The sequence below is a fragment of the Lithobates pipiens genome, unplaced genomic scaffold (assembly GCF_037356315.1).
Source record: "Lithobates pipiens isolate NorthernLeopardFrog02 unplaced genomic scaffold, aLitPip1_a1.2 Scaffold_18, whole genome shotgun sequence".
NCBI lineage: Eukaryota > Metazoa > Chordata > Amphibia > Anura > Ranidae > Lithobates > Lithobates pipiens.
The window spans coordinates 270,404,984-270,431,302 of NW_027507758.1; the positions used below are offsets into that span (position 1 = coordinate 270,404,984).

The 26,319-nt window shown below is 42.3% G+C and overlaps 1 protein-coding gene across 1 annotated transcript in view; it reads right to left on the reverse strand.

Moving 5' to 3' along the window:
* Nucleotides 1-1,750: 1,750 nt before the first annotated feature.
* Nucleotides 1,751-26,319, reverse strand: part of RNF217 (ring finger protein 217) — a 129,718-nt gene continuing 105,149 nt past the window's right edge. The window contains exons 4-6 of the mRNA XM_077486953.1: nucleotides 17,881-18,082; nucleotides 15,924-15,995; nucleotides 1,751-2,505 (exon numbers count right to left, since the gene is read on the reverse strand). Coding sequence (XP_077343079.1) covers nucleotides 2,432-2,505; nucleotides 15,924-15,995; nucleotides 17,881-18,082 — 348 coding nt within the window. The 3' untranslated portion in view covers nucleotides 1,751-2,431. The remainder of the gene's footprint in view (nucleotides 2,506-15,923; nucleotides 15,996-17,880; nucleotides 18,083-26,319) is intronic.

A 26,319-nucleotide genomic window follows, 5' to 3' on the forward strand; every position in this document is an offset into this window, starting at 1 on the left:
AGCTTTAAAAGGTAAGATAGAGTTGGAAGTTCCCCTTTAACGTTTGCTACATTGGGGTTATGGGTAGCTACAATGGTTTTTGTACAGGAATATATTAAGAAGGTCACCATTTAAATCATTTTGTAAGGAGTAAGGGGAGAGTATAGAATAGAACACACATTTCATTCAGTAAGGCTGTGTAAAATGAAGTGGCAATGTACAACAGTTGGTGCCACATATTGCATGGCACCTGGCCACAGATGGTTCAAATCTGGTAACCAAACAAAAAATTAAAGTTTGGCTATGCTACGGACAAACATTTAAATCTTTACACTTTCCTGACAAGTAATAGACTAGCTTTTAAACAAGCCCTCAATGACCTTGGAAGCTAAAGCACTGAGAGTAGAGTTCTTCTTCCTCTGCTCTCTGGACCTGGCAGCCTGCCAACCTTCTGATTGTAACAAACATCAGGTTCTGCCTACAGCAGTTGTGATCTACAGAGTTTGTAAATGTTAAGTTAATGGAACCCCAAAGCAGAAGTACCATGTTATCTGGCTGCAGTGCACTTTTAAAAGTAGTACATGCACTACTTTTGAAGTGGTGCTGTGAGATTTTAGCCCATGCAAACTGAATGGGCTTGAATTGCTCACACCGAAACACATGTGAAACGCATAGCATGTTCCTGTGCGATTCCTGGTATGAACTGACCTTTAGTCTATGTAGCTACAGGAGGAGGTCAGAGAGGGCTTGTTATAAAGTGCATTTAGTTCTTGTCACAAATATGTAAATATTCAAGTGTCCATTCACATGTCTGTTACTGCAATGCACATACCATGGTACCATTCATTTTGTGGGGCACCTTAACACACCAAAACAGTAGTCAGCAATGTGCCCACAGCACTGCAGGGCACCACAGCGCAAATGACATGCAATTTAAAAAAATGGGTCATGTATGGCTTTGGCTGCATTGTGATGCTTTGGCAGCCCATTCAAAATGGATGCATTGCTTTCATGCAACATATGTTAATGCATGACTCAACATACTGCTAGAGTGTGAATGGGTCCTTAATGTCAAAAGGCTGGCTACAGGTGCACATTGTATTTACTGTAGTCATATCAGGAAAGAGGCTGGCTGCTTTGAATTATCCCACACTACATATCATCACTGTGATTTCCACTATAATAGTATACTTGCTTTCAGTTAGTGGTGTAATTGCCTTTGAATCCCCCCCTTGTAGCAAAACCTTGACACGTACACTGCTGGTCCCTTGCAGAAGTCACAAGACTTTGCATTGAACTCAGCAGAGTACATATTTCAGTTCTGGCTGGTTGTGACAGTAGTGCACATCATTTCCCAAAATGATAGATGGAAAAACCTGCAGCAACCAGCCTCCAACAGATATTCCCCAATGCAGTGAAGAATAAAATAAATTAAAAAAAATTAGGAGATGGACAACAAAACTACTGTTTGTTTTTTGTCAGGCACAATGATAAATATGGCTCACTTGTGTAACCAACAAGAGCAAACTACAGAGGGAATTTTAATACAGGTCTACACAAAAGATGCCTTGAGTGCCCCTCGCCCCCTGCAGGAGACCCAGTAGGTTTTACTTTGCTGAAAACATGGCACTGTCCTCTCTTTAACACACTTTTTCTCCCCTGCACTACACTTATGTTAATGCAAATGTGTGGTGAGCTTACTGATTAGGAAGTGTGATATACAAGTAAATGTAATCATAACATTGTATTTAAAAGTCAAACTGTGATTAGGTGATACAGAATGATGTTTAGTGTTTTTTATCCCCTAACAAAATAATTGTTTTATCGCGGACATATCAATTCTCAAACACGTCAAAAGCTAGCTGGTACACCATAAATTACCAATTTTTACGGCAACTGTTTGTTGTAATGTTGTCTTAGTGCTACACATACAGAATGCGTAAAGAGCTCCACGTGGACTTCAATGCTGATGATGATTGACCAAGTTTGTTCTGTAAAATTACAGGATTCTTTAAGATTTCTTCAGTAACTGGTACTGGACTTTTCCTTACATAGATCGGTTCCTTTGACAAAGGCTTTAGGAGGAGAGACGGGATTTGTCAAGTCTTCACATTCCAACCAAAGTACTCATTTGATTGTCTAACCAATGGGAATCTAGTCTTTAGCCTACACTTCTAGGAAGGGAATGGCAATTCAAATAATGTTCCAAAATAAACATACAAATATTACAAATAAAAAAGAAGCAGCAATTCTGGGCATATCCAGCTGGGAGTGCACCATGAAGAGGTGGCTTTATGGTCTGCCTTTGGGGGTGGTACGGAAAGCAAAGCATCAAATGGTACTGTGCTCTACAGTCCATCTTCTGGAATTCAGCGTTTTATTGATGATAAAACTCCAGTACACAGTATTACCCCCCATAGGTCTGTTTCAAGCTTTAGGCGGTCCCCTATCCTTACCACGGCATACCCGTCCGTGTCCTTTTCCGTTTCTTTTTACAAAGGCAGTAGATAGGCAATCCAAATAACCCTAAAAAGAAATCAGAGTTTGGAATAAAAGACGCACCAATCTGCTTTATCACTAGAAATGGTAATAACATCAATTTGATCTTATACAGATAGAATTGTAAACTACAGAATGCCTTAATCACAATTAGTGTTAATAAACTGAATGAACGTACACGCACTTACATTATATATTTTCTAATGCATGTTGTTCCAATTCACTTCTGTCCAGCACAACAACAATATTCTATTTCCTAAGTACACTTCATCTGCTGTGGTAGCTCCGATCACTAATGGTGTTTCTATGGTACCATCACAGTGTGCACTCCCTACCTAAGGACTACACAGCTGTGTCCTAACACTTTTTGCGCCAACATGCAAGGGCAGCACAAATTGGCTGGCAACAAAGACATTTAATCTGCCCACTTGACTGACAGAACAGCCCGACCTTGACTTTTAATAGAAAAGCAGAAAAATAAATAAAACCATGCTTGCATGGGCACTTAAGGTGACCGGAAGTACTCAGGGGACATGTAGTACCACCATCAAGGCTTTCTAGCGAACTTGTGTGTGCGTTTCCCAACCGGAAGTTGCAGGAAGAGCTGCACAATTTATAAAGATATGAAAAACCTTTAGAAGCGGCTTTAAGAATGAATGGCATTAAAAGCAGTGCAAATGCATGTACACCAGAACTTGACAAATTTGCTTGGAATCTAGGAGCCAGCTAAAAAAGTTAGGAGCCAGGTCGTTAACGGCGATCCGGACCTGTCCCTGGCCTGACATGGAGACGAGTGAGGGGAATATAGCGCAGCCACCTCCCCCCCCGTCTCCAAGTCATTGCCCTTAGCTCTTAGAGGGACATTTTATTTATTTATTTTTTCAAATGCCTTTTTTTTTTTAATTGCATTTTAGTGTAAATATGAGATCTGAGGTCTCTCTGACCCCAGATCTCATATTTAAGAGGACCTGTCATGCTTTTTTCTATTACAAGGGATTTTTACATTCCTTGTAATAGGAATAAAAGTGACAATTAAAAAAAAAAAAAAGAACAGTGAAAAAAATAAAAATAAAAGTTAAAGAAAATAAAAATAAATTTTAAACGCGCCCTGTCCCCGCCCGCATATGAAAGTGGTGTTCAAACCACACACATGCGGTATCGCCGTGATCGGTAGAGCGAGAGCAATAATTCTAGCCCTAGACCTCCTCTGTAACGCAAAACATGCAACCTGTAGAATTTTTTAAACGTCGCCTATGGAGATTTTAAAGGGTAAAAGTTTGTCGCCATTCCATGAACGGGCGCAATTTTGAAGCATGACATGTTGGGTATCAGTTTACTCGGCACATTATCTTTCACAATATAAAAAAAAATTGGGCTAACTTTACTGTTGTCTTATTTTTTTTATTAAATAAATTATTTTTCCCCAAAAAAGTGCGCTTGCAAGTCCGCTGCGCAAATATGGTGTGACAGACAGTATTGCAACGACCATCATTTTATTCTCTAGGGTGTTAGAATAAAAAATATATATAATGTTTAGGGGTTCTAAATAAATGGAAGGAGATAGGCAGGCAATAAAAAAACAGGCAGGGGAAGCTCCATTAGCATTGCTGGTTGTCATACAAACGGCCACCACAAGAGGACGCCAAATTCCAGAAGGAATCATAGGACCTCAGAAGGCCTCAAAGCCGCGGCCTCAATTACCGGCCGCCAGCGGAACGGCCCGACGCGATCACACCGGGGGGGTCCACGGAGACAGGATACCCCCAGCTGTGCTGCCCCAGGCGCCAGGTCGCTAATTCTAGTCGCAAATGCGACCTGGCGCCCGGGTTTTGTCGAGCCCTGATGTACACACAAATGTTATTTGATACAAGAAGGTTTAACACTGCTTTATAATAATTGTATTATTCTTTTTTGCTTTACAAATCAAGTGACTTCAGTGCACGAGAAGCATTTACATAGAATGTAGATTTAAAGCCAAAATTGAACTCTCAGTTTAAACTGGCTAAATGCATTCCAGGGGTATCAAAACAAAATGTTAAAAATCTTACAGTTTGCTTTCTTTAAAAAGCAACCTCATTCTGAGTAGAAAAGCATGTGTCCTGCCAAGAAAGCAGCAAAGTAGTATTTTTGCTCACTGATCTCTTAGCAGGAATGGGACCACTCCTCCCTGCTGTCAGAGCTCTCCAATCAGCAGGGAGCATGAGCTTTGCTGATTGCTCTATTAAGACTTGGGTGACATGCTGGATTTCTACCACTTCTTTCGCACACAGTGCAAGAGCCCCATTATGCAGCATGCTGGCAGGGGACAGGCTTTTCTACACAAGTTGTGGCTGCTTCAGAAAGAAAAAATATCCTTTGCAATTTACCTGGAATGTGTGTAGCAGATTTAAACTGACAGTGCAATTGGTATAATTTAATGAAATCTATGTCAGTTTAGTAAAGATTGCGATATGTCTAGGAGCAGGGCAGCGCCACCTAATATTTCAAAGTAAATCTCATCTTGCAAATATTAAGAACTTTAATGGTGAAATTTACAAAGCTGACTTCCCAGTTCTAACTTAGGCTCGACTCACCCATCAACACAGTCTCTGCCAGGGGAACACAGTGTTTACTGCTAATGGCTATAGCCTTAGGCAATAATCACATGTAGAAATTCGGTATGCTGTTTGTATCAAAGTTGATTGATGGATCAACTTGAGTACAATAGCCTGCCCATAGATGGTTCAAATCTTGGCCGGTCCTACTGAACTGGCCGAGATTTGAACAGTCCATGGCCGTCTTAACTGTACAGAGCCAACTGATGAAGCCGAACTCCTCAGAATATAGAATAAACTAATATTTAGAGGATCCAGTGTGAGAGAATGACATCTTTACTGTTTTTGTAAGAGAGAGAAACCAACTGATGAAAAGTCTCAATAATAAAGTATTCAAGATGTCAGTGTCGAATTGACCTCTTTATGATCATAGCAGAAACACCCAGCAGGCTATTCTCGGGGATCAACAAGTTGTGGTTGGAATTTCCCTGCTGGTTGCTAATGTTCCATCCCAAAGGTCTACAGTAATTTTTCATATTACCTTTGGTGAAGCGCTTTGATATAATCAAAAGCAACCTGGCTTGCAGAGTAATCTGGATTTTCATATTTAATGTAGATTTTTGAACTGCCATCCATCTCTACAAGCCAAGGAACTTCAGAAACATACAAACAACATGAGAATGCACAGAAGGTGTTCAGATTATGACCAGAAAAAGCAGACTGACCCAGGAACTTCATCTGTCAGTGTGCACAAAGCTGAAAATAACCAACTGTCAGAATACAGGAGAAAATGTTTTAAAATAGGCTGAGCAACAAGATGTAAGCCCTTAAGGAACATACTCATTGCATGCTATTCTACAGACCTTGTAAGTGCAGGAACTCAGGCATTAGAGACAATAGGATTTTTATAAAATCCTTTTCTTTTGAAGTACATCATAGGACACAGAGCCATAGCAATTACTATGTGGGTTATAGTGCACCATCAGGTGCTGGACACTGGCACACCCTAAACAGGAAGTTGCCTCCCTATATAACCCCTCCCACCTACTGAGAGTATCTCAGATTTGTAGCAAAGCAATACACATGTATACTAGAAAGAGGGGCAGGACCTCCGTGCCTCGTGATGCACTTAAAAAAGAAAAGCATTTTACTGGTAAGCGGTTATAAAAATCCTATTTTCTTTAATCGTACATCACGGGACACAGAGCCATAGTAATTACTAGGTGGGATGTTCCAGAGCAACCAAAGTAAGGCACCATGAGGATTTATACTGCTGCCTGCAGTACACTGCACGTAAAAGGCGACATCCTCAAGTCTTTTTACATCCACCAGATAGAATCTGGCAACTGTATGGATTGAAGACCAAGTTGTGGCCTTGCAGAATTGAGCCATGGAGGCTTGGTGGCTTGGTGATGCACTCCCGATGAAGCAATAACAGCCCTAGAGGAGTCCGCTTTGATTTGAGTGGGTAGAACTACCTCTTTAAACCATAAGCTTGAACGATTACTTGTCAAATCCATTTAGAAATAGATTTCGATGCTGCATGTCCTCTTTTAGGACCTTCAGACAACACGAAAAAAAACGTCTGTTTTCCGAATCTGAGCAGTCACCTTTAAGTAGGCTTTGACTGCTCTCACCACATCAAGAGAATGTATTGATTTTTCTTCCATAGAACAGGGTTCTGGAAAAATGAAGGTAGAACAATATCCTGGTTTAGATAAAAACCTGATATTACCTTCAGTAAAGAGTTAGGATGAGGACGCAATACTCAGAAAAAAAGAAAGAAAAGAAACTTTTCCCCTGCTGTTGTGTCCCGCTTTTAACTTGCGTACCAACACCAGGAGAAAAGAAAAGTAGCTACCTTAGGTTTCGGTGAACACATAGGACATTTGATTTAATATCAAAAATATTTTTTATTTCTTTCTATACATAAAACAATAAACCCTGATTGAATTGCATCAATCGATCCTAGATGTTAACACAATATTAACCAAAGATGACCCAAAGATCATCCTTATCCGCACAGTTCATACACCCTGACTTTCAACAATCAAAACCAGACAAACATACTCATACATACAACAATAAAACAGATAGAGGCGCCTCCTATGGCCATACATGTGGAGATATACCGAGTATGATCAAATTGTACCAATAATGTCCTTCTATTTAGAAGCATGAGATAAAAATCTCTCGGAAATCTGCACATGTATGGTCATCAAAGTAGCAGTGTTTGGAAATGGGGATAATTATGACCAGACAACGGTCCTAATTTCTCATTAGTACCTCCATTTAACCTACATAACAATTCTCTTTGGTTGAAAATAGGGATATCTCAGGTTCGTGATTATAACAGTCTCATGAAGATTTCTCAGTTAGTGCAATCAATTTATTATGACTCTGAGTCTCCTTCTACTTCATCACTTATTGCAAAAGTGTAGCAAACCTGAAGTCTTCACTTTCATCCTTTTGTAAGTAGTGGCATAAATGACAGGCAGTACTGAAAATGTAACAATCAATGGCAGTGAATTGAAACTCCTGTTGTATATAAAGTGCACTATTTATCACACATGTCCGGCTTTCCTATGATACTGTGACTGAAAGTTCCATATATTCAGCGGTTCCAATATTACGGTTCTATTAGGAAGCATGAGATAAAAATCTCTCAGAGATCTGCACATGTATGGTCATCAAGGTAGCAGTAATTGGAGATGGAAATAATTATGAGCAATCACCAGTCCTGATCTCTCACTAGTACCTCCATTAAATCTACATTGCAATTCTCTTTAATAGAAATAGGAAAATCACTGGCTTGTGATTATAAAAGTCTCATGAAGATCTCTCAGTTAGTTCAGTCAATTATTAGGATCTTTCACCACTTGTTTTATAACATCCAAGTCTCACCACCTCTGTTATGCTGAATCCACTCCAGGGTCTTTGGCAATCAGCTGCACCAAAGGCCTTTCAACCAGGTGTCTGTTCAGATGGTCATTCATTCAGATATTCCATATTTCCGATCCAAACTGCTAATACTTTGATTCATGCCCAGAAGGGCGCCTACTATCCACACAAACGTCAACGCGTTTCGCAACGTGGCATCACATAGCTTCAACTGGACGTATACCTATACTGTCGAAAGATCCTACACACATTTATTGGACTTTTGATCGACTAAAATCGTTTGTGGAGAAAGATTGCATCCAAGTATTCAGCTTGTTTGATGAACTGCCTGAGAATCTCATATATATATACTGACACAGCAAATCAGAGTGAAACCCCCAGGGTATGGTAAGCCAGTGTGTCTGAGAACCATTCATTTTTGGTGCAAGGCATTTTTTATGGAATTGCTGGATATATGGAACTTTAAAACAGTCACAGTATTATAGGAAAGCCTGACATGTGTGACAAATAGTGCACTTTAAATACGACTGAGTTTGAATATAATCAATTCACTGCCACTGATTGTTACATTTTCAGTATTGACTGTCATTTATGCCGCTGCTTGCAAAAGGCTAAAAGTGAAGATGAAGGCTTCAACATGACAGTTTTAGGTTTGCTAAACTCAGCTGCAAGTGATTAAAAAAGGAGACTCAGAGCTATAATAATTGACTGAACTAACTGAGAGATCTTCATGAGACTTTTATAATCACAAGCCAGTGATTTTCCTATTTCTATTAAAGAGAATTGCAATGTAGATTTAATGGAGGTACTAGTGAGAGATCAGGACTGGTGATTGCTCATAATTATTTCCATCTCCAATTACTGCTACCTTGATGACCATACATGTGCAGATCTCTGAGAGATTTTTATCTCATGCTTCCTAATAGAAGCGTAATATTGGAACCGCTGAATATATGGAACTTTCAGTCACAGTATCATAGGAAAGCCGGACATGTGTGATAAATAGTGCACTTTATATACAACAGGAGTTTCAATTCACTGCCATTGATTGTTACATTTTCAGTACTGCCTGTCATTTATGCCACTGCTTACAAAAGGATGAAAGTGAAGACTTCAGGTTTGCTACACTTTTGCAATAAGTGATGAAGTAGAAGGAGACTCAGAGTCATAATAAATTGATTGCACTAACTGAGAAATCTTCATGAGACTGTTATAATCACGAACCTGAGATATCCCTATTTTCAACCAAAGAGAATTGTTATGTAGGTTAAATGGAGGTACTAATGAGAAATTAGGACCGTTGTCTGGTCATAATTATCCCCATTTCCAAACACTGCTACTTTGATGACCATACATGTGCAGATTTCCGAGAGATTTTTATCTCATGCTTCTAAATAGAAGGACATTATTGGTACAATTTGATCATACTCGGTATATCTCCACATGTATGGCCATAGGAGGCGCCTCTATCTGTTTTATTGTTGTATGTATGAGTATGTTTGTCTGGTTTTGATTGTTGAAAGTCAGGGTGTATGAACTGTGCGGATAAGGATGATCTTTGGGTCATCTTTGGTTAATATTGTGTTAACATCTAGGATCGATTGATGCAATTCAATCAGGGTTTATTGTTTTATGTATAGAAAGAAATAAAAAATATTTTTGATATTAAATCAAATGTCCTATGTGTTCACCGAAACCTAAGGTAGCTACTTTTCTTTTCTCCTGGTGTTGGTACGCAAGTTAAAAGCGGGACACAACAGCAGGGGAAAAGTTTCTTTTCTTTCTTTTTTTCTGACTATATGTTAGCTACGGCTTCGGCCTTGTAGACTCTGAGGAGTGACATAAGGACTTATTTCTTTAAGAGGGACCCACTGCCACTATTTGGATTTATTCGGTAGTGACAGTGGATATGGTCATGTAATGGTATAAATAGTGAGGACGCAATACTACCTTATCCTTGTGAACAATAAAAATAGGTCTCTTTATAAGAAAGAGCAGCCAATTTTGATACCCTTCTTGCAGCAGCTATGGTTACCAGAAAAAAATAGTTTCTTTGTCAAAAAAGGACCAAGGGAATATGTCATATTGGCCCAAAAAAAGGCCATTTTGTAATACCGACAAAACTAGATTCAAGCCAAGTCCCAAGAGTTCAGGGGTTACCTAACGGGAGATTAAGCCGTGTTACCCCCTGAATAAAGTAACGAACCAAAGAATGTGACACAAGTGGTCATTGAATACCGATAAGGCCGAGACCTGTCCTTGGAAAGCACTCAAGGCCAGCCTTATTTTGTTACCCAATCTGCAGAAAGTCAATGATTCTACCTTTGACCTATTTCCTGGGGTATTTCCTGGGGTGCAACTCCTGGTTTAACACCAGGAGACCTATGTTTCCCAGACGCCATAATATATAATTATGGACACTGGCTCCCTTGAATCAACCAAGGTAGAAACTACTGAACCTGACAGCCCACACTTCCTCAATAGCCAGACCGTTAAACGTATCGTTTGTAAAGTAGGATGGAACACCGGACCTTGCGAGAGAAGGTCTAGCCGTGATGGTAGGGTCCATGGGACTGCCATCTTTACGATCTCTGCATACAAAGATTGTAGATTTCCTGCGTGATCCTGCGAAGAAGTCGTGGAAGCCGGCAGAATAGGAGGGAATGCATAAATTAGTGAGAACCGATTCCACAGGAATAGCAAGGCATCTGTTCAGCATGCTAGCGGATCCTTTGTTCTTGACACAAAATGTCGATTTGTTGAACCTGGACTGATGGTCTCTCATCCGGGTACTAACCAGGCCCGACCTTGCTCAGCCTCAAAGATCAGGCGCTATCAGGCATTATCAGGGTCATGTGGCCATAGGCTTTGGAGACAGACACATTGGGAATGTAGAGCTTGAACCCTTTGTTCCAAGCCGATAGGACACTGTTTTGCAGCAGTCTCAAATGAAACGAAGCATAAGGAACGGCCTCGAATGAAGCCACCATCTTTCCCAATAACCTCATGCAAAGCTGAATAGAAGAAATTCATCTTGCTTCGACCACCTAAATCAGTTCCTTTATGGTGTTGATCTTTGCCTGGTATAATACCCTTTTTTTGGTGTACCTATGATCGGACCCAAGTATTTTAGCCTTCTTCATGGTTTTAAAGAAGATTTCTCCTAGGTTGAGACTCCGACCTAGATATTCCAGGTAGTTGAATGTGGTGACCATACTTTGGTCTAAGTGGGCTACTGACTGGTCTATCAAGAACAGATCGACTAGGTAAACTATAATCGTTATACTTTGGGCCCTTAATCTGGCTAGAAGAGGGGCCAGAACCTTTGTAAAACACTCAAGGTGCAGTAGCTGGACCAGAAAGCAGAGCTACACACTGAAAATGAAGATTTTCCACCTTGAAAAGTAGATATTACTAGTGAGCGAGGACATTAGCATATGGAGGTATGCAAATCCAAATCTTTGATGTCGATTGACGCCAGAAGTTCTCCTCCTTGTAGGATGGAGATAACTGATTTGGAATGAATTCATCCAAAAATGTGGTTATATTCAGGAACTGAATTTAGATTTTTGCGATCCGGAATATCCATTCAGATTTGGCACCATGAAAAAAATAAAAATAAATAAGGTTTGAATCAAACACCAACCTTTGTTCTTACATGGGGACCACTATGATCACTTTTTTCTTTTTCTCTGGATCCTTAGAAATGTTTTATCTGAGAAAATGAGGAGGCGGGAACTCTTGGAACTCCAGTTTGTACCCTGGAGCTATTGAGGAAGTCCCCCATTCGCCTCGACACTCTTCCTGCCAGAACTACAGAAGAATTCCCTCTATTTGATTTAACCTGACAGTGGAAGCTGCCGTGACTGCCTGGAGGCTAATGCCTCTGGCACAGGAGAAGGAGCTTTAAAACAAAAATACATTTACTCCTTTTCTTAAATGGCAAAAGGTGTGCTTTCCACTAGAATTTCTTTGGATGTATTATCCAAAACATTCCCTAATAGCTGTTTCACAGCAAAAAGGAAGACTAGCCAGAAGCTTCTTACAAGGCGTTTAGCGAAGGGCGCAAGGCCTGAAGGATAAAATCTCTAATAGCAACTATTGTAAACATACAGCTGCCTCCTGGGCCTGCTGAGCAGGATAACCTTGAACACCAGTTTAAACTGGTCTCTCAATGATTAAACAATTACTGTCAGTGCAGGCTGAGACACTCAATCTGCCAGAGAAAAAAAAAAAGTGTTTTTTTTCCAATAGGAATTCCACCTTTTTAAGGATCCCTAAGCATTTCAGCATTGTCTGCCAGACAAGTCAAACCTACCCAGAGGATATAGCAGCATTAATTGCTGGTATACCCTACTTAGTGAATTTCCACCACCATAGGATAAAGCGTGAAAACTTTTTAGGAGAAAAAAAAAAGCTTATCTGGGCGATCCTCTCAGATACAAAAAAGCTTTTCCAGCAATAAATGGACAGGAAAAGGCATGCACAGCTTGGAGGAGGCTTTAGTGAACCCAAACACTCAGTTAAGGGTACATAAATGTGGAGCGATCATTCAGCAAGAAAGTGCACCATCAATCTTAAGATTGGAACAGCTAATTCTCCCACATTTGACCCCTCAGAAGAGGAGTCAGCCTAACCACGGTCCCCTGAGGGAATTAGTCTTTTCCTGCCTCTAGTTCCTCGGTTTGAGGGTCCTGGGTAATGGAAGAGAACCTGTCGCATTTTGACCCACACTGGGATGCGATTAAAGTCGCTAAACTTTTTTTAGTTTTAATCATCATAAAATAAACAGGGGCTGCAGTGTTAAAAACAGTTGCAGACATTTCATGACCATGATGCTCACTCTGACCAGCCATCCTCTCTCAGGGGAGGATGCAATTTGTAGAGAGACCCCTTTAGCTCTTTTTTGGGGGTGTTTCAATCCCCCCTTCTGACCATAGCTTGATGCACAAAGCAGAGGTACAACCAGAAGGAATCGCATCCACTGCTTGAGCAATAGTCCAGCTACTGCCGCTGCTATTAATGCTCAGCATGATGTAAACAGTAAATGTGTCAAATAGGAAATGCTTGTATCACCAAAATCTCTTTCATGCTCTTCTTTGCTCTTATGTCTCTCTGACAATTTTGCAGCCAACATAAATGGAGTTTTTTTTCTTTTTAAAAACACCCTCCCACGCCGCACTAAGCCCTGCCACCAGCATCGCATGACGCTCCACCTCCTCTATTTTTCAAAAAAACGTTTTCCCATGCAAGCACGGGCCTCGGATACGGCAGGTTTGGCTGAGTGAGGGAGGGATGGCATGGAGGAGACCTGTAAGCTGCCGCCATGTAGGGGCAGTGAAAGAAAAAAAAAAAAAAAAAAAAAAAAAAGGCATTGGTGATCATTTTTAGTTCTTACTTATACTGAGCCTCTTGAGGAGGGGAAGAGTTCAGCTCAGGTGGGGGTGTCTGAGGGAAGCAAAACGCCCCAAAACTTACTGGAGGTCTTTCTGCTAGCCGGAGGAAAAAAGCCTGCTGCTTATGTCACACAGCGTGACTCTGAGCAAAGCATGAGAAGGTACGTGCTCCATACAGCCCACAGTGGTGACACTTAGGCATAACAACATTTACTTTAAAGGAGACATTTCATAAGAAAATTTAAAAATTCCTTAGAAAAAGTCCACTTACCTTTCCCGCTGCAGGGTTTTCTGTGGTAAAGCCAACAGACCCAATCTTCACCCTTCACGGTGGGTTCCCGTTAAACCTTCAGGAACCAGGGACCCCACAATCCTGGACCTGTAAAAAGCACCCGCCAGTAAAACTTTATGGCCTTAATACCAAAAGTACTGGATCCCGGGGTCCAGCTCTCTAAAAAGAGAAGCGTTACAGGCAAAACCTCGTTACTTCGGATACGGGGGCCCAGGTACCATTCAATTCGGCCTAAAAGACACTTTGACTGGATCCAACTGCATAGCTAGCCCCAGCAAGGATTGCTCAAGAGTAGCTCAGCCCAGCACATCTCCACTTGTGACCAACACCTTAGACCAGCCTTTCTCAACCTTTTCAACACAGAGGAACCCTTGAAATAGTTCTCCGGTCTTGGAGAACCCCTGCTAAAAATGAGAAATCTATAACTCATGATACAGTACTGTGATGGTCAGTAGGAAAAATGGTCTGTACACTTGTGGTCATTGGGAATAATTACCTCCTTACAGATAACTAAAAAGATCAATGGTGTCAGTGGGAACTTATCTGAGAGGCAGAAATTGCCCAATGCTAAAGGAACCCCTAGCAACCTTTGGAGAAACCCTGGGGTTCCATGGAACGCTGGTTGAGAACCACTGCCTTAGACACTGGCGAAAAAACAGATACTGCCAGTAGTAGGAGGGGTTATATAGGGAGGCAACTTCCTGTTTAGGGTGTCCCAGTGTCCAGCACCTGAAGGTGGACTAGAACCACATAGTATTAGTATGGCTCTGTGTCCCGTGATGTACGAGTAAAGAAAATCAGGCAATGCAGAAGGAACGGTTACAATCCACAAATTTATTCACCGACAAGAATGTCACAATTATACACATAGGTGAGCGTTTGTAGTGCAGCACCCTAACAGATGATCATTACACACTCACTCAGAAAGGCTGCCCCACCAATAATCTGTACTGCTGTGCTCAAGATCCCGGCTCCAGAAAGTGGGGTAGCGCTGTGGAAAGGTCTCCCCAACACAGAATGTGGTCATGAGGAGTTATGGAGGCCGCCGGAGCCTCTCAGTGAAGATGTGCCCAGACGGGAAGTGACACGGTCAGCCTTTCTGAGTGGGTCCTCTGTGTAATGATAAATTATTGAAATGTTGCACTACAATCTCACACTTATCTGTATGACCTTGACATTCCTGTCATTGGACACATAAAATTGTAGATTTTAACAGTTTCTTCTGCATTGCCCGATTATCGCTAATGTCAAAGTTAGTGCACTTCAAAGCCTGTGGAACATCATACATTATGTGCGCTCTTTAATGGGCTTATATGATGATCATCTCATAACATTCATATGAGAAGTATGCAGCCCCTTTGTTGATTTCCTTTCACCTAGCAGCACATGACTTGTTACCTTAGCGCCCACTGTCCAAGTTGTTTTTCTGAGCAACAAGTTGACCTTTTAAATATTAGATACACTGTTGCATAAACAGCAGAATGTTACGGTAAATGATTTGTTAGATAGATTCATATTATTAGATGTAAATTCCTAACTACTTAAGCTAATGAAACACCAAAAGTATTGAATTATATCACAGTAATATACAGCACATAGTTCTTACTCTACATGGTGCACATCATATATTCTTACCTACTACAACTGCAATGGCTCCCAAAGCCAAACCTAAACAGCAGAATGTTACGGTAAATGATTTGTTAGATAGATTCATATTATTAGATGTAAATTCCTAACTACTTAAAGAGGAGGGCTGTTCAAAAAAAAAAAAAAAAGTCAGCAGCTGCAAACACTGCAGCTGCTGACTTAATAAGCACACTTACCTGTCCAGGGCGCCCGCGATGTCGGCCGCCCGAGGCCGACCCGTCCCTCGGCTCTCGGGTCCCGGCGCCGCCATTCCTTCTAAGGGAAACAGGCAGTGGAGCCTTACGGCTTCACTGCCCGTTTCCTACTGCGCATGCGCGAGTCACGCAGCGCTTTGTGAATGGGACGCGCTGTGTTCTGGAACACACAGTTCCCAGAACACAGCGCGACCCATTACCCAGAAGACAACGCGACGAGGAGAGAAGACCAGAAGATCTCCGCGGAGGAGGAAGAGGAAGATTAGGATTATGTGCCTAGCAACAGGCATTTCTGGTAAGTAAAAAAAAAATTATTTCGTCATTTTTTTTTTAAAGATTTTTTTGTAATTTTTAATATTTTTTTTATCTCAGGGTGGCCCTCCACTTTAAGCTAATGAAACACCAAAAGTATTGAATTATATCACAGTAATATACAGCACATAGTTCTTACTCTACATGGTGCCACATCATATATTCTTACCTACTACAACTGCAATGGCTCCCAAAGCCAAACCTAGGACAAGGAGCAAGGGTGCAATGAGTAACTTGCCGGCTGAAAAACAAAAACAAAAAAAACAGCCATTTTAAATAATTCATCCCGTTTAAAGCATTACATGATTATTTACATATCTTGGACCACTTCTTCCGATGACCACTTATCTCCTAACCTAGCTGTTACTTGGCTAAGAGTAAATTTAATATAAATGACTTTAGGGCTGGAAGAGCATCTACGTGCTACTCAGTCATAAAAGAAAGCTCTGAGGCCATTATACTTTGTTATAATTAACAAGTTGTATAGCGTGTGTGCCGGATCAAATGCCAATTGACTCTTTAGTACTGCATGTTTTCACTACTGTTTCAAAAAGCTGAAAAGCCTTCAGAGGAAACTCCTTTGTTGCACTTTGGTTGTAATCTCTTTTTGATATGGCATTGGTCTGTCTTGCAAGCAGCTCCATTGTTGAAATGAAAGCCTTTTCTTGCAACTTTCATGGTTTTTAAAACCCAGTATCATGGCATGACCACACAGACGTAATGGCTGTCTAGGGGTTACAAATATCACAAACCATTCAACTAGAATAATTGGGGGTCTGTAACGGTCATGGTTTAAGGTGCAACCCCAGCCCTTCAGCTGCAGAGGAATATATGCAAATTTAAAAAAAATGATGGTCTAATACACAGAAATACTTACCTTACTCTTCCACAGCAGCCAGCCCTCCAGTCTCTGGTGCTAGAAAATGAATGAGTACCTCTACATCTTCATGTAGAGGTCAAGATCGGCGACGATCACTGGTCCTGCACTGTATACGGCAAGAGGAGTGCCTTCAAGGGACAAGCATTAAAATTCTTCATTAGTGGGGAAGGTTTGGGGTTGGATAGAGAGATGAGGACACTTTTTTTATGCCCAGAGTTGGGCATTAAAAATTTTGTTGATCAGTGGCTATTATGCAGTGTCAATGCACCCTCACCCACTAGAATAAGCATTAGAGGTGCATCGAATGTAAGTTTTGGTGCGGAAATCGAACATCCAGGATGCACTTGGCCGAAACCGAAAATTACTTTAAAAAAAAAATATATATATATTTTTTTATATATCATTGCATTATATTCAACTTTTTAATTAAGATCATGAATTTAAATGATTTTAATTTATTAGTGTGTTTTACTGCGCTTAGGATTCAAGAAATCAACTATAGTGTTAGCACTGCTACTTAAATAATAAATCCCAAAAATTGTGTAACAATATTAGTGTACCAACCAATAATCAATTCCACAGTGGCACAAGAAAAATGCATCCCTTTCAATTCTATGTATGTCTTCACAGTTTTCTGTTGCACTTCAGTTGTGGTGTTAGTCTTGCTTGCGGCATTTTTGGTCAGTGGGGAAAAAAAAAAAAAAAAAAAAAAAAAAAAAAAAAAGCGCAGCAAAAACTTGTTAAAGTTGTTAAAAATGCAGTAAGACTGCATCAATAATGCACCACTGTTTTTGAGTCACATGACCTATGAAAAACACGATAAGTACAGTAAAATCATGGTTAAATCGCAGCAAAGTTGCATGCTTTTTCTGCTCCATTATCAGAACCTTTTTCTCTATTAGGAATAGGCAGATAACACCATTTTCAGCCGATATGTTTCGCCTGCCGAAAATTTGGTGGATCTAGCATACAGCAAACAGAAAGTGAAGCCAAGGCTTATGCTAACAGAGCCACTCCCGATTTAAATCGCCTAGGAAAAAAAACCAAAAAAAACCAAAAACAAAAAAAACACAAGGATGGAGATTTCCCACACTGGTGGGTTAAAACACAAGAACCCCATAACTGTAAGACCCCTTCGATTGTATATTAAAGTTATGTCACATTTTTAATTTAGATGCAAACACTTATCCGAACCTACGCAGCACACTGATATGTAATAAAAAAATCCAGTAATACATATACCCACCGCAAACAGAGCCTCGCACTAATCTCCTTAGGTGTGGTCTCTCGGGGAGGTAGCGGTATTTGCATCCAAATACACTGAGGTTTGACGTGTGATCACCAAAGAAGCGCAGCTGGCGATATCTCTCCCCACAGCGGTAGCAGAAATTAGTGTTACACTGGGAACAGGTCATATGATCACAGCCTTCTGTTCTCTGAATGTGGACCTGGGGGGAAAAAAAAGCATCACAATAATAGCAGATAGCCAGATAAAGTGGAACTAGGGCCACCCAACCATTCCTGTATTCTGGCTTTGCTGACCACCTCCTGGAAACGCTACTTTCTTTACCCACTGGTTTATGATTATTAAGCTGCTGACCTGAAACAAGTATGATGAGCTATAAAGTCACACAATATTTAGAAATATTATTTACACACTTGTTCCAGGATATTAAATAAAATTCTGATAAAACAGGGTTAGAATTTTTGGAAAGGAATGGCAGCCTACACATTTCTCCAACAACGGGATTCCCATAGAAAATGAAAACGTAACCTGCATATACAACACTCCATTTCATTGTACAGCAGACTTTTGACTTTGCTTCCTTGTTCCTGACCTCTCCCTTGAGACTAGACCTATGCAGAGTCACATGGGGGCAGAGGCATGCTGACAAGATTGGGCAGTGGACAAGAGTGGAACATCTTGGATCTCTTTTTTTATACAAGTTTTCTTTGACAAATGCCAGAATGTAAAACTATTTTTGTACAAGAAATGTAAAAAAATATATATGAGTACTCGTATTACTGTAGCCAGTTCAGAGAGTTTACGTTGCCTTTAACCACTTCAGAGGTCTTTTTACAATTTCGCACTGCACTGCTTTAACTGGTAATTGCGCGGTCATGCAATGTTGTACCCAAACAAAATTTGCGTCCTTTTCTTTCCACAAATAGAGCTTTCTTTTGATGGTATTTGATTGCCTCTGCGATTTTCATTTTTTTGCGATATAAATGGAAAAAGACCCAGCTTTTAATTTACGATTGCCTATCTCATTTCTTGAGGTGCTAAAATGGCAGGGCAGTCCGATCGGACCCCCCACCCGCTGGAAGGCAAGCACATACATGTACGTGCTTGTGCCTGTACGTGCCATTGCAATGACGTACATTGGCAATATAGGGGGTGGAACATAGGACCTTGAGAGACAGTAGATCGGGGAGCCGTTGAATCGTCCATGGCCGTCTATAGTCAGTCTGACTCTCTGGGAACCAGGGCCTTCTGGGCCAGGCTGGTGCCACCAGAATGACTGGAGCTCTCTCTCCGAATCCTGCGTAACAAATGTGGAAGGAGAGGGATTGGAGGAATGGCATAAACCAGGGAGTACTGGCTCCATGGAACTACCAGAGCATCTGCTCTGATTGCCAGAGGATCTCTTGTATTGGACACAAACTGTTGTAACTTGTTGAAATCTGGATGCCAGTAGTTTGACCCCTGGCCATCCCCAATGTTGGCAAATCTCCTGGAACACCCCTGGTTCTCTACTCCCGGAATATGGACTGCCGAAAAATCAGCACATATCCCTCTGCCCAGGCAAATATGTGGTTGACTCCTGGTACCTTGGTGGTTTATATAGGCCACTGGAGTGGCACTGTCGGACTTAACCATGATAGGGTAGTCCTGAAGCTCCACCGTCCAGTCTTCCTGCCCATAACTCCAGGACATTGATGGGCAGGATCTGTTCTGTCCTTGACCATTTCCCCTGACCTGTGAGCCCTTCTAGGGTCGCTCCCCAGCCTGAGAGACTGGTCCAAGTTACCGGAAAGATCTTCCCTTTTGCAGGTTCTGATCCTGGAACCACAAAAATTTAGGCTTAAGCGTGCCCAAGGAAATAACATTGCATAATCCAGTGCTTGTCCTCCCTGTTCTAAGCCAACAAGATGTCTTGTTGTAGAGGCCAGGAATGGAACTGGGCATAGGGCACTGCCTTGAAGGAGCATAACATCCTCCCTAGAAGACTCATACAGAGCCGAATGAAGGGTTGCCTGGTGCTCCTTATCTGATGCACCCGATTCTTCGGGGCATGGATCCTTCCAAGTGGCAAGAATACACCTGCTTGGACCGTATCTAGAAATAGACCTAAATACTTTAGACCTCGAGATGGTTTCAAGGTTGACTTCTCGGTAATTCTGAACCAGCCTAAGCTTTTCAAATATAGCACTGTGCATGTTAAGCTCTGTTCTAGAGCCTGTAATGAGTGATCTCTGAGCAGGAGCTCATCCAGATACCCAAGCACCAGGATCCCTTGGGCCCTTAAAAGACCCAGTACTGGTGCTAGGACCTTTGTTAACACCCAAGGAGCTGTAGCAAGCCCGAAGGGTAGAGCCACAAAACAGAAAATTATGTTCATCTACTGCAAATTTCAGGAACCTCTGATGAGGCTGAAAGATAGGTACCGTATATACTCGAGTATAGGTCAATCCGAAAATAAGCCGAGGCCCCCAATTTACCACAAAAAAAATGGGAAAACGTATTGACTCTTGTATAAGCCGAGGGTGAGACATGCCTGTCCATCCCTGTGTGTCCGTCCATCCCTGTGTGTCCGTCCAGCCGCCCTGTGTGTCCGTCCAGCCGCCCTGTGTGTCCGTCCAGCCGCCCTGTGTGTCCGTCCAGCCGCCCTGTGTGTCCGTCCAGCCGCCCTGTGTGTCCGTCCAGCCGCCCTGTGTGTCCGTCCAGCCGCCCTGTGTGTCCAGCCTACCTGTGTCCTGAGCCTGTGTCCTTCTGCACATACGGCGGCCATGCCAGGATCGCCGCACCTCTTCTCGTCTGTGACAGACGGCGGCCATTCCACTGTTCAAAAGCCACGCCTCCGTCTGTGATAGGCGGAACACTCAATTTCCCAGCAGTCTGTGTTCCGCCTATCACGGACATCCTCTCATCCTCGTCCGTAGTATGAGGATGAGCGGATGTCCGTGATAGGCGGACCACTGACTGCTGGGAAATTGAGTGTTCCGCCTATCACAGACAGGGAGGCGCGGCTTTTGAATAGTGGAATGGCCGCCGTCTGTCTGCACGACACGCTGATCGGGTAGACAGACGGCGGTGACTCGAGTATAAGCCGAGGGGGGCACTTTCAGCCTAAAAAAAAGGGGCTGAAAATCTCGGCTTATACTCGAGTATATACGGTACATGTAACTACGCGTCCTTTATATCGATAGAGGCTAAAAAGTCTTCCATCTGGAGCGAGGCTATAACCAAGCGCACAGAATTCATCTGAAAGGACTGGATAAGTAGATACTGGTTCAGGGATCTTTGGTCCAAAAATGGGCCTTGTGACCCCATTTGGTTTTTAAACCGTAAAACAGGTTCACTCTTTTGGATGCAGGAACCTGTACAATCGTTCCTTGAGTTTCTAAACGATGTAGTGCCTGAAGCAATAAGTCTCCTTTTTGGAGGATCTGAGGGAACGCTGGATCTTAAAAACCATCTGAGGGGGAACCCCCACAACACCAGCCTGTAACTGCGGGATATAATTGAGGTGACCCACTTGAACTGAATTATTGTTCTTCAAATGTCTGCAAAGTGCAGCAGCCTTCCCCCCCGCCTGATAAGAGTGGGGGCATCTCCTCAAAAGGAGGGCTTGGTGCTCGGTTTAGAAGTTTTGGATCCAGGGCTTTTTCTGGCCTTGGCCTTACGACTTGCCCCAGGCTCTAGCGCCCTGTTGGCAGTGGAACTGCCTTGGTGCACAGATATTTGAGGAAGCAGTCCCTGAAGTTTTAAACGAGGGACGCCTGGTGCTTTTCTACACAGGAAGTAGAGAACTCTTCCCTCTATACATTTTTTGGATATATTTGTCAAAATGATCACCAAATAAACGTTCCCCCTGAAAGGGGAAACCTGCCAATAACTTCACAAGGAAGTTGGGCTGACCAATTATTAAGCCACAAAAAAGTCTGCGCATATGTACAGACAAGAGAGCCAAGCAAGAAACCTGCTGTATTGAATCATTTTAAAGGCGTCAACAGCAAAACATAGCACTCAAGGAATATCCCGTCTTATTTTCAGGCAGATCATCCTCCTGGTTAGGCCTATCAGGCAGTTTGACCTGATCCTTTATGGACTGGCAGAGACCAATTGCTACAACAGCTGGCTGAATAGCTGAACTAGCCAAAGAAAAGGAAGCCTTTAATAATGACTACAATTTCTTGTCAACAGGGTTTTCAAGCCCTGTGCGTTATCTACTGGACAAGCTAAGTTCTTGTTTAAGGAAAAGACTGCTGCATCTATGGCTGGCATACTCCCCTTTAAGGAACCTGTCAGCCACGGGATATAAAAAAGGGAAAACCTCTTAAGAGGAACAAAATCCTGTCAGGATGTTCTAAATCAGCATACTGCCTATTCCAGCAGGGGGTAAGCCTGTGCGGCCTGAAGAGGCCTCAGGAATCCCAAGAGGACCAGGGAGGCTCAGTCACCTCTGCAAGAGGCAATTTAAAGGCAGAACAAACCATTTCGGTCAGAGTCCGGATGAAAAGCCTCTGTGACTGAGAGGCAGACAAACTGGATATCTTGTCCAGATTGCTTGGAAGCAGACTCATCCGCCAGGCCCTCCACAGAATCCTCAGCTTCCCTACCCTCAACCCATTCTGGAGGCCATCATGTCAGCAATCCTGTGCTTTAACCTGGCTAGGGCCGAGGACAGCTCATCCTTGGTGATAAAGGGTAAAGCATCAGCGGTGACTGTAGGCACAATAACAGATAGGCGCAGCGGCTCAGACAGAAGTAGGTTCAGCAGGAAGTACTAAAACAGGTGTGCTCTTCTCTGTAATGTTAGTCCCACTCCTCTTTTTTGAAGACATTTACTAGCTACCAAAAGAGTACATGGGTGTAGTATTAAAACCTCAGAAAGGAGACCCTTTAATAGGGCTCACCAAGCCCCTATGCAACAATCCTAAGCACCTTTAGCCTGCCAAGCAACACTTGGTGACTGACGTGATCCAGGTAAGGAGAAATGAACTGCTGCAGGTGCTTGTTCAGAATCTGCTCTGTGTCCCACAGCTGCCTTCTGGAAGCACCGTATGCTTGGCATATACGGCTTAAATAAGCTGGCTGTGCGCCGAATCGTTCTGCGCACGCACGTGATACCAGCAAACAGGCATGGCTGTAGTCATGTATGGTGCAAATCTTCATATGCCCTGTGCGGCAAAGCTGCATGCGCCATGGCCACCAAACAAACTTTTCAGACAAAGCCTCGCAGGATCTTGAGTCTTTTTTGTGAGGCTCAGATATCATTCATCTAAGCATATAAAGCCTGTATCAAATGGATTCAATCGAATTCATTTAAAAATGGTTTGTGGGACTAGAGACCTGGAGCTCCGAGAGCTCCAACAAACTGTGCCAATCCCTCTTGTAGACACTGGTAAAACACTGAAGTACTTCCTGTATGGGAGGGGTTATATAGGGGATCACTTCCTGTCTACTAGTGTCCATTCACCTGGAGATGAAGTATAACCCAGCAGGTAATGAATATTAGCGCAACTCCGTGTCCCATAATGTACGAAAAAAAAATAGTTATTCATATTATTGCATTTTTGTTTGCCCAGAGCTCACAATGAAAAAGATCTGTAGTAATGACTTAGAATGATATAAAGTGGGGCAAAAAAATAATTGGTCAGCCACCAATTGTGCAAGTTATCCCACTTAAGATGAGAGAGGCCTGTAATCGTCATCATAGGTATACCTCAACTATGAGAGCCAAAACGTGGAAACAAATCCAGACAGACAATCACATTATCTGATTTTTGAAAGAATTTATTTGCAAATTATGATGGAAAATAAGGATTTGGTCACCAACAAACAAGATTTCTGGCTCTCACAGACCTGTATCTTCTTCTTTAAGAGGCTCCTCTGTCATCCACTCATTACCTGTATTAATGACACCTGTTTGAACTTGTTATCAGTATAAAAGACACCTGTCCGCAACATCAAACAGTCACACGCCAAACTCCACTATGGTGAAGACCAAAGAGCTGTTGAAGGACACCAGAAACAAAATTGTAGACCTGCACCAGGTTGGGAAAACTGAATCTGCAAGAGGTAAGCAGCTTGGTGTGAAGAAATCAACTGTGAGAGCAATAATTCGAAAAAACAGAAGGCATACAAGACCACTGATAATCTCCCTCGATCTCGGCTCCACGCAAGATGTCACCCCGTGGGGTCAAAATGATCACAAGAACGGTGAGTAAAAATCCCAGTTCCAACTATTGGGGGGGGGACTAGTGAATGACCGGCAGAGAGCTGGGACCAACGTAACAAAGTCTACCATCAGTAAAACACTACCCCTCCAGGGACTCAGATCCTGCCGTGCCAGACGTGTCCCCCTGCTTAAGCCAGTACATGTCCAGGCCCATCTGAGGTTTGCTAGAGAGCATTTGGATGATCCAGAAGAGGATTGGGAGAATGTCATATGGTCAAATGAAACCAAAGTAGAACTGTTTGGTAGAAACACAACTCGTCGTGTTTGAAGGAGAGAGAATGCTGAGTTGCAACCAAAGAACACCATACCTACTGTGAAGCATGGGGTGGCAATATCATGCTTTGGGGCTGTTTCTCTGCAAAGGGAACAGGACGACTAATCCATATACATGAAAGAATGAATGGGGTCATGTATCGTGAGATTTTGAGTGCAAACCTCCTCCCATCAGCAAGGGCATTGAAGATGAAACGTGGCTGGATCTTTCAGCATGACAATGATCCCATGCATACCACCCGGGCAGATAAGGAGTGGCTTCATAAGAAGCATTTCAAGGTCCAAGTTTTTCCTCAGTTTAGGCCGATGTGTATTCTTCTATATATTTTTGGTAAAAAAAATAGCAATAAGCGTATATTGATTGGTTTGCGCAAAAGTTATAGCGTCTACAAAATAGGGAATAGTTTTATGGCATTTTTATTATTTTTTTATTATTAGTAATGGCGGCGATCTGCGATTTTTAGCGTCATTGCGATATGGCGGGCACATCAGACACTTTTGACACTATTTTGGGACCATTGTAATTCATACAGTGATCAGTGCTATAAAAATGCACCGATTACTGTGTAAATTACACTGGCAGGGAAGGGGTTAAACACTAGGGGGCAATCAAGGGGTTAAGGGTGTCCTAGGGAGTGATTCCAACTGTGGGAGGGATGGGCTACCACTGACATGACAGCAATCACTCCTCCCGATGACAGGGAGCAGCAGATCTCTGTCATGTCACTAGGCAGAACGTGCCTAACGGCTCCGTGATATGACCGCCGGGACACCTGCGGATATAGAGTCTGCGGGACCTGCAGGCGTGGTCACACCTGCTAGCCCCGCCAAATAAAATTACAGGTAAGGCAATTTGCTCACTGCTGACATTGTGCCAACTTATATCGATGTGCAGCGTTTGGCAAGTGGTTGAGTGGTCAGATTATCAAAAAGTGCATTACCATGGAATGCACTACCTAGGCCTTGAGATATTTAAAGTGGTTCCAAAGACTTTTTTTTTTTTTAACTTAATGCATTCCTTGTATTAAGGTAAAAAATGTCCCAGTGGTACCATTGCTCCCTCATCCCCTATATAGTACCCGAGTCATATCTCGATCCGGCACTGTGCTTGTCTGCAGCGACGGTGGTCTGTGTTTCTCCCCTCACAAAATAGAGGAAGCAGCTGTAGCCAATGGCTCCTGCTGCTGTCAATCAAATACTGTGAAGAGGGAACTGGTAGGGGGGCAGGGGTCTGAGCTGCGCTGTGGGCATCTATGGATGCACACAGATCTTCCCCCTTAGCAAACAGCTTGGCAGGGGACCCCAGAAGGGGAGGTTCGGGACCGCTCTGCAATACTATTGCACAGAGCCGGTATATATAACACGATTTTTTATTTATTTTTTCTAAAATAATTATACCTTTACAACTGCTTTAATCTTTTGTTAGAACAAATCGTGTGCACATCCAATTTACAACTGATAATGAGATCTGCCAGTACTGAGCAGACAGGGTTTAATCGCAAACATTATCCTTCTCAACCCCCACATTAATAAGGGATAAGCCGAGTAGGAGGTTTCAGCAAGACGAAAATGTATTTCTTTTTTTAATGCGATTCAATAGGGAACACATACAGTATAAAGTAGGCATTATCCAAAATTGGCAATACACTTTAATGAGACACTGTCACCAACCTTAATAAATGCAGATGCAGTGCCTTGAAAAAGTATTCATACCCCTCGAAATTTTGCACATGTTGTCAAGTTACAACCAAAAACGTAAAATGTATTTTATTGTGATTTTATGTGATAGACCAGCACAAAATTGGCACATAATTATGAAGTGGAAAGAGAATGAAAAATGGTTTCCAACATTTTTTACAAATAAATATCTGAAAAGTGTGCCTTTAGTCCAAAAAGTTACATTTTGGTCTCATCTGACCAAAGCACCTTCTTCCACATGTTTGCTG